Source organism: Ambystoma mexicanum, chromosome 3q (genome assembly GCF_040938575.1).
Source record: "Ambystoma mexicanum isolate Mex_15411 chromosome 3q, UKY_AmexF1_1, whole genome shotgun sequence".
NCBI classification, from domain to species: domain Eukaryota; kingdom Metazoa; phylum Chordata; class Amphibia; order Caudata; family Ambystomatidae; genus Ambystoma; species Ambystoma mexicanum.
Window position 1 is genome coordinate 590,230,958 of NC_090926.1, and position 8,549 is coordinate 590,239,506.

The 8,549-nt window shown below is 46.1% G+C and overlaps 1 protein-coding gene across 2 annotated transcripts in view; it reads left to right on the plus strand.

Moving 5' to 3' along the window:
* XPNPEP3 (X-prolyl aminopeptidase 3) overlaps nucleotides 1–8,140 on the plus strand; it is a 653,628-nt gene extending 645,488 nt beyond the window's left edge. For both annotated transcript variants that reach the window (XM_069654420.1, XM_069654421.1), the window contains 3 exons: nucleotides 2,105–2,288; nucleotides 2,747–2,867; nucleotides 7,589–8,140. In XM_069654420.1, coding sequence (XP_069510521.1) covers nucleotides 2,105–2,288; nucleotides 2,747–2,867; nucleotides 7,589–7,761 — 478 coding nt within the window. In that variant the 3' untranslated portion in view covers nucleotides 7,762–8,140. The remainder of the gene's footprint in view (nucleotides 1–2,104; nucleotides 2,289–2,746; nucleotides 2,868–7,588) is intronic.
* Nucleotides 8,141–8,549: the final 409 nt, after the last annotated feature.

Sequence of the window (8,549 nt, forward strand, 5' to 3'; positions counted from 1 at the left end):
GACTGCCATGGTCTCTCCAATCAGCCACACTCCAAACTGCCAGCCGATGCGGCTCTCTTGCCGCCCCCCTCCTGGGAGCAGCGCACAGCACTCTACCTGGCGGCCTGCCGCCGTCCCTTCGAGCGGTCACGACCCAAGCTGCTAGCGATGCGGCTCTAGTGCAGCCTGACTGCAGGGGCTTCGGTCCTCTTCCCCGCCGGTTCCTGCCCTCCAATCTGCGCTGCGGCGCCACCGACACCCGCACGCGTGCGGATGGGGGTCCAGCCTCGTCGCCAATGAGGTAAGTAGACACAGAGTATGTGAATAACAGTTTTATTGTCTGGACCCCCAGAGCAGGCAACCACTCCGGAGAACAGTAAGACGCCAACTGGCCCGTGTGGAATGTTGATCCCTGAACACGGAACAACATTCCACACTCACCATCACAAGAACCCATTACAACACATGGTTAAGAAGTCTGGGGCAGTGCTCAGTTGATAACTCTGTGTTAGGTTTAGTTGAGCCATATGGGGAAGGTTGAGTTGAGATAGGAGGAAGAAGTTGGTTGGAGTACTCTGAAGAGGGTCAGGGGGAAGCAGAAGGACTTTATCCAGAGACAACAGGAAGTTGGAGGAGTATTTCAAAAGGAGGACATGCAGGTGGTTAACAAGGTCATACTTAAAAAGCTCAGGAAAGCATAAGATGATGTGCTTGGTCCAAGGCAGGAGTTGGAGGCAAGACCCCGATCTCAAGGGTTAAAGCCCATGGTGGGAGGTAGGCGCAAGGCATGGCGGCGTTGAAGAGAAGGACCAGAGCAAGATCAGAGAGGTGGAGAGGAGGGTAGTGACCCTAAGGGAAGGGAGGTGGCAGACACTTTTAAAGCCCAGTATTTAGAAGGCCCAAGTGATGCACACGCAATAGCCTCGGGACAGAAGTTGAAGACCAATGGGGCAGAAGACCATGAGAAGAAGGATGGACAAGTTGGCGACCTCAGGGAGAGAATCCCTGAGCAAAAGAGGGTTGAAAGGTGAGGGACCCCTTTAAGCAAACCTTGTGTCACTCTGTGGTTTGACCCGAGGGGGATCTCCGGGTATGCGAGGACTCGTACATTTTCAATTGGTTTAAGATTACAGTCCTGTTTCTTGTTTTGTCCACCCTGCACTATGCTCCCAAAATAAAACAAAGTAGATTAAATTGCAGTTCCGTCTTGAACTGGTCCTTGATACCTGTCACTTTTGTGCCAGTGGCCATATTGCTTAAAATAATTAATACAACTGTCTTCCACTCCTTTTTTTCAAATCCCTCTTCAAAGGCTGCAAAAACAATCCATAATGCTCAGCAACAGGCAATGAGATGGCCAAAGCTTCCATTACGTACTCTGTTGTGTCTTATATCTTGAGTGTTGATCCAAGAAGCCACTCTAATATCCATGATTCAAGCTCATGCCGTCATGCTCAATGCAGTGCCTTTCGCTTTTCAGAAACATATCTTGATTAATGTGCTCTGCAATGTTGCCAGTTGGACTGTTCCACATGCTGCGTGGAAACACTAAGCATTAGTAGTGCATTATTAGGTGATATTATTCATTTCAAGTCTGAGGCCCAATACAGTCGGAGCATTCAGAAATTATCTTTGGTTGAGCCATTGGCTGTGTATTATGTCTCCTTTCCCAGACTTGCTTGAGAATAATCCCATGGAACCCTGGGTATTACAACTTCTTATGCTTAGGTTACCTTATTTTATTTCTTAAAGTGTTTTGCATCTGCTCTTCTACTGTGCAAGCAATGATATTGGATTAGTAATCAGGGTGGGACAATAAAGGGGTTTGGTGTCATAGTTGGACACTTAAATATGGAGGGTGGGTGATGGGGTCGGTAAGCCAATGGAATTATGAAAGCCCATGAGTCAGAATGGTATTTGGAGTGGCCGTGATAGATGGGGTCTACTTGAGCAGTCATGTCTGCTATGCGCATGGGGTTGGCTACGAATGGTTAAATTGATGGGACTTAGTTGAGTACAGATAAGCAGGCTATATCAATGAAACTGGGTTTATGGATGTTGAATAGCTCTTAGGATCATTGGCTAAGCGCGCTTCATAGACAAATCCATTTTCCTTTCACTTCAGATACTCCGTGCCCCAGGCCCAGTTGTACCAGGCAGTGCTGGAGGTGCAGAAAGCCTGTCTGAGCCTCTGCTATACAGGGATGAGTTTGGATAATATCTACAGCCAGATGATGACCCTGATTGGACAAAAGCTGCAAGAACTAGGAATACTTCCTGCAAATTGCAGTGACGGCCAGCTCTTCAAGGTGCCTGCAACCCAAGTATCAGTACTAAAATAGCAAAGGGATGTGCATTTAGGTTTTGAGTTGAAAGTTGTTTTTATGTCCCAATGCTGCACTAATGGTAGATGCTCAGGCTGTGGCATGGGTGGCCTCAGTATTGATGTAACTGGTGGAGTTATATGCAGATTTGTTAGCAATTTCAGTGCTGTAGTGAGTGCAATATACACTTTTATTTTAACCATCTCATTTTACGTCAAATTTATATGTGTAATTTGGGTATGGAATATAAAGAGGGTTAGGAATGCAAGGGTGAAGTGCAGAGGTACTCACCCGCTTTTTGAGTTTTTAAAAAAAGGTGGAAAAATCAGCTACATATTTTCGCAAGTGCCATTCAGCAAAACAAAATCTAGTAAACGTTATCGACCTGCTTCAGTGACTCGAGGTGTTCCGTCAGAGATTTGATTGCTTTGTCTCTCTTTCAGGAGGTCCGCAGGTTCTGTCCTCACCATGTTGGCCATTTCCTTGGGATGGATGTCCACGATACTCCAGAGATGTCCAGGTCTATTCCTCTCCGGCCGGGCATGGTAATCACCGTTGAGCCAGGTACCCGATAAGACATCAAGGATCAGTGGCCAATACTAACTGTTCAGGGTCTATTATTATATCTTGTGGGCATAAGTGGAAACTGCAGGTAATGCTATAAGGACACACTCTTTGGACAGGGCACAGAAAATAGTATTACTAGAGTAGGAGAGGATAGCATGGTTATGCTGAATTACAGTAGGCATCTGCAGAGGCTGAAGGGAAGAAAAAGGTTAATACAACACATATCACATTCTAAAAATAAACTCTAAGGTGAAAAGGGAAAATGTCTTTGGCCTTTAGTAGTGTATAAATGTTCAAAAAGGAAAAGGCGTAACTCCAACACAAAAGTTCCAGAATAATAAAGTTCCTTGTTCCAGAGGGTGGTTCCCTTCCCCTGGATTACTCTTCACTCTGTTTAATATTCATGAATATCAGTTCCTTGAGTTTCTCTTGATCAACAACACAACTGGTACATAAAACAACTCGGCTATCAGTCTGTATCTTGGTAGGATACCTGTTATACTCTCCTGCCAGGCTTTCTCTCCTCATTAATGTTTCCACAGCTTTTTCCTAGTCCTGATGTGCTCTTATCATGACTTCTTGACGTAATACATTTTACACATTTGTCAACTTGAACATGCCTGGTATACTGTTCTGCCAGGGCTTTCTCAAATAAACGTGCTCATAACTTGCATCTTCCTGGTCTACTCTCCTGCCAAAGCTTTTCATATATGATCACACTTGCAACTTGTCTGTGCCTGGTATACTATCCTGCCAGGGCTTCTCTCATAGACATATTCTTGTACTTGGAACCTGCCTGGTGTACTCTCCTGTCAGGGCTTTCCTTATATGTGCACTGCACACACTTACAAATGTGATAGTTCTTTGTGTCTCATTAACAAGCATTCATGTTTGGCATGGCTGCCAATACGCCCCGGTGTCCCCGCTTCCCCTGGGTGGACTCACCGGCTCTTGCTGGCGTATTCTGTTTCTCCTGTGGTAAGCTGGTGGTGGTCGTTCAGCATTTCCTTCCTTCTTGTCGCATCCGTGTCTCGACTTCTCTGACTCTCGTGGTGACTGCAGGGCCCTTCTGCGTCGGTTCTGGCTTCAGTAAAATGGAGGCTGCCTTCCAACACCTGCAAATGCTCAGAAGCCTTCCTTCTGCTTCTGGCGTTTCTGCAGTGTGCTCTCGCTTCCGGTCCGCTTTTCTTTTCCTTCTCAATGAGCCAGTTGGCTCCACGGGACACTCTCCAGCCCCAACGTATCTCGGTCAATACCGAGAGGAGCGCGTTCTCCTGGCAGTAGCACGCCTCAGTCAGCTGCTTTACCTGTTTGAATTTCCGAGCTGCATGTTTTCGTTCGCAACAACTAGAGCGCATCTTGTGCTTTTGGCCCCCATTGATATGAATTACTCTTCTCATTTTCTTAGTCACAGTAGTCTCGTATTTATGGGAATGAAAGTCCGTTCTTGACGGCTTGCATATAAAGTCTGGGTAATTGTTCTCGGTGATCTTTAAGGGCAAGTCCGTTCTGGATGACTTGTAGGTAGAGTCTGAGAAGGTGTTTTCAGGAGTTTTAAAAGGCAAGTCAGATTTTGACAGCTTGCATACATACAGATCTTGTGTAAAGGATCTCGGTATCCTTCCTAGGTGGATGAAGGGAGGTATGACAATATTCCATTAAGACATTGGGAATGGTTGGAGTATCCTCAAAAGAAAAAGGGAGATACCCTGTCTCGTCCGATGATGCCATGATACAATCTCGGAGACTGGCTACCCCCATGTTATCCTCCCTCTTATAGCTGCCCCCAGGGTCAAAATTAGATAGCGGCTGCCATATTCTGGCCACATGGGGAGAGGTTACCGTCTGGATAGAAGTAATGACACCATTGGATTCATCACAGAAAGGAATCTGGGTTTCAGAAACAGGTACTCGTTCAGTCTTGTCCACTGTAAAGGGCTGCTTTAGAGGAAGCTGGTTCCTAAACTGTCACTCTGGTGTCCTTCCACTTTTCACTGTAAGCCTGACTTAATTAGCTACTTTCCTTGTTGAGCCTAAATTGAGGACTCATCAGAAACGCAAATATTGTATGTGTGTCATCAGAAACGCTAAGGCTAATCCTGTTGTAGTTGGTCTTGATGTCTGCACTGATTCCAGCAGACTTTACCTAGGTTTAAGGGATAGAGCCCTGCTGTAACCCGGTGGTGCACTGATCACTGGCCCCCATACGTAATCCAGTGCAAAGCCTTGCAGCTGGACATTATGGCTGTTTAAGAGAGAATTGTATTGAGTGTGGCCATGTTTTCATAACTCTGCTGGCTTTGCAGTTCCAGGGCAGCAGATGGGGCCATAACTATATATCGAACATCTGTGTGCGAATGGTGTGTACTTCAACTGTATATATGATTTGCAAACATGTAAAGAATATGAAGTATACAAAGTATTAACCTCCTACTACTTTAACCTTGATTTCTAGACATTGCTGGTGAGAGATATCAGTACTTTCCTTGTACCGCACATCTGGGCTCTGGGGGAACACTCCTGACATCCACAGAATGGCAGCAAGAAATCGCTGACATGTGAAGGGCAAGCCAACTTGTACAGAACTGGATAATGTCGCAATGGTTGAAAAAACGGAGCAGTTGACATGCAGATAATTAGCTGCAACTCTTTTATTCCCTGTGAAAGGGTTGGATGACCGCTTGCAGGAAGTATAGAGTGATCTCTGCAACACATACAGGAGATTTAACAGTGTCAGGATGGAAAGGGTCAGATGACCACCTGCAGGATCTATAGGGTCATCTCCACAACATAAAACAAAGTAATAGTATCAAGATGTTATGGCAAGGGAATCAGTGCAAGGGTCTAAACTAAATGGAACTAGTTACAAGTGCAATGCCCATTTCCCTATTCCATCAATAAATCGCATTTACATGGTATTTATAGAACTCTTTCTTGGCTTCTCCTTGGTTGCTTCCTGGCCCAGATATTCTCCTTTGTGAGCTTTCGGGCTCAGATTTTATAACCTTTGGCCATGGGCCACCTTTCTAGTCTTCAGAAGTGTAGATGCAACAAAATGCAAACCAGGCAAGAACTTGACCACCAGACTATTCTCCAACACTGCCGGGTCCTTTTCAAACTGAATTTATAATCCTCCCGCCAAGATTTGCCCTGCTGTGCTACAGGCCCAGGTATGCTTTGCATGCAAACACTGCCTTGCACTTGAGCCCACTACATGGACAGTCCTCCTTGTGGGTCTGTACCTCCTGTCAGGCTCTGGGCCATTTTCCTCAGCAGGCTTGACCTCAAGAACTTCTTTCCTCAAGATCTTCTGGCCTTTGAAAGGATCTGGATTAAAGCCCCCAACATTATCTCCCAGTCTGGGATGGAGCGCCCATCGGTCCATCGGTCTGCTCTCTTGACCCCTTCTCACCTTCTCTTCTCCTGCACCAGCGCTCCATCTGAATTGCCTGAATGCCTATCTCCTACTTTTAAATTGGACTAGGCCCCTTCAATGCCCCGATAACCACAGTGATTGGTTTAGCCCGTTTCTGGTTATTCCTAGTTATCTTAGTCCTCCCCTCACCACATTTGTTTCCTTCTCCCCTGTTAATATTCCATTATGGTTCAGCTTTTTTAGTTTGGTGTAATTGGAGTGCAGTGCTGTAGTCAAAGGCTCAAAAACAGCAAACTTTCTCTTGGGTTCAGGTGGTGGTGTTATGGCAGCCCGCGACTATGCTTTATGCATGTGCGAGTCAAATTCCCCTCCCTCTGCTCGTGTTGTACAAGATCCCTTGAATCCTCCCTGGATCTTTCTCAGTTGGTGAGCATGCATTGCTGAATGAAAGTGGAACTGTGGCTCACAAGTTCCTTGCAAGCTTCCCTGCAATTTACCTTGAGCTAATGGACGTGTTCCTATAGTCCGCACTCTGCCTGTGACTTCTCTGAACAGCCACACAGGGTCTCTCATAATCTGACTGGGAATGCAAAATCCCAGTCAGATTATAAGGGAATTTGCACAGCAGAGCTGATCTCAGAAACAGTTTGGTGAGATGTCGAGTTGGGTGGTGGAAGGCGGCTTCTTGCCATGAAGATGAGGAATCATAAGCCACATTATGGGCAAATGTTGTAAGGGTGGGGGGGGGTGTCACATTCACAGGGTTTAAGTGCAACATGCACACCCCCTGCATATGTCCATTAAGCAGTAGCACAAAGCCAGCTAGCAGGGATACTTGATCCCTCCTGCAGGAAGTCTGGCAATGCAGGAGGAGTCTGGGACTGTTGCTACTGGGGGTGTACAGATTTGAAATATGTGTCACTTAGAAATGGATTTTGGAGGAACGGGTGTTTCCAGAATAGTCAGAAAAGCATGGTGGTTTGTGATTCAAGTAGCAAGTTTGCAATGTAATAAATATGTAATGATCAGTCGTGCCACAATGTCTCATGCGCATGCAGTGAGGTGGCTCAGAGACGTGCATGAACTTGAAGTGTTTATGCTAGCAGTGATCCTGGTAGGTTGGGGAATTGTGCTTGAGGGTTCGGGACACCATAAGGAGACTTGGTAATCGCCACTATTGCAGAGAAGATGTTTAGCATCTTGGGGGTACCTCAAGTCAGCAAGTTGATTACTATTGAGCTATAACGATGGGAACCCCCAGACACCTGTGACTTCTGGGGTGCAAAGGACTGGTCCCAAAGCTTGGCACGCAATTAATTCTTCTATCTCTCCCCCCCTCCAGGTATTTACATTGCAGAGGATGACCCTGTAGCTCCCGACTGTTTCCGCGGACTGGGAGTGCGCATTGAGGATGATGTGCTAATCACTGATGATGCCCCACTCGTCCTATCGGCTCACTGCCCGAAGGAGATTTATGACATAGAACAGATCTGCACCCGCAGACCAGGGGCCTGATTTCCTCCAACAACCTGGGATATCTCAGGGTCTAGAGTGCAAGTAATTGAAACTTCCTCCACCATGAACACACAGAAAGACTGTTAAAGATGGGCTTTATTATACCGTCATGATGTCAAACTTTTCCTGTGCAGAGGACCTTTTCTCTACCTTTCATTGAGGCATAAGGAAGCACAGGATTGTGTGGTGTGTCAGTGTGGAAAACAGGCGTTCAAACTACATTCTCCATAGCTCTCTGCCTTATCAACGAGTCCCGCCTCCTCCCTCTGGACAGATCAACTGCGGTGTATGAACACAACCTGCTGAGGATTTTTATCTAGAATGCTTTGTGGCGTTTGAACAATGTGCGGTCATGTTAATAAAAACGATTGTTCAGTAATGATGCAGGTTTGTGAATGTGAGCAACCTTGGGGGACGGACACCTGATCACAGGTTATCGTTTCAAAGATAATTTTGGAATGCAAAGGAATCATGCTGTTGTGCCTCACAAAGTAGAGAACCTCATTATTGAATGATATTGCCCTTGCTAGTGTTGTTGTATTCCTCAGCTCTGTCTGCACATGTGCCCACCATCTCAATTCTATTTCTTTACAGTGAGACTAGGGTTCAATGAGAATATTCCAAAATATAACAAGTTACTACTAGAAAGCCATCAGCCCACTGTGCCAGTGAATCCTTCAGCAATGGCCCCAGATGAACTTGTGAGGCTAGCTGTATAAACAATAGAGTTTCAATTGGTGACTTAGCGGGCGCAGAGATGTAGGTTGCAAGTGCATGCTGGGAACCAG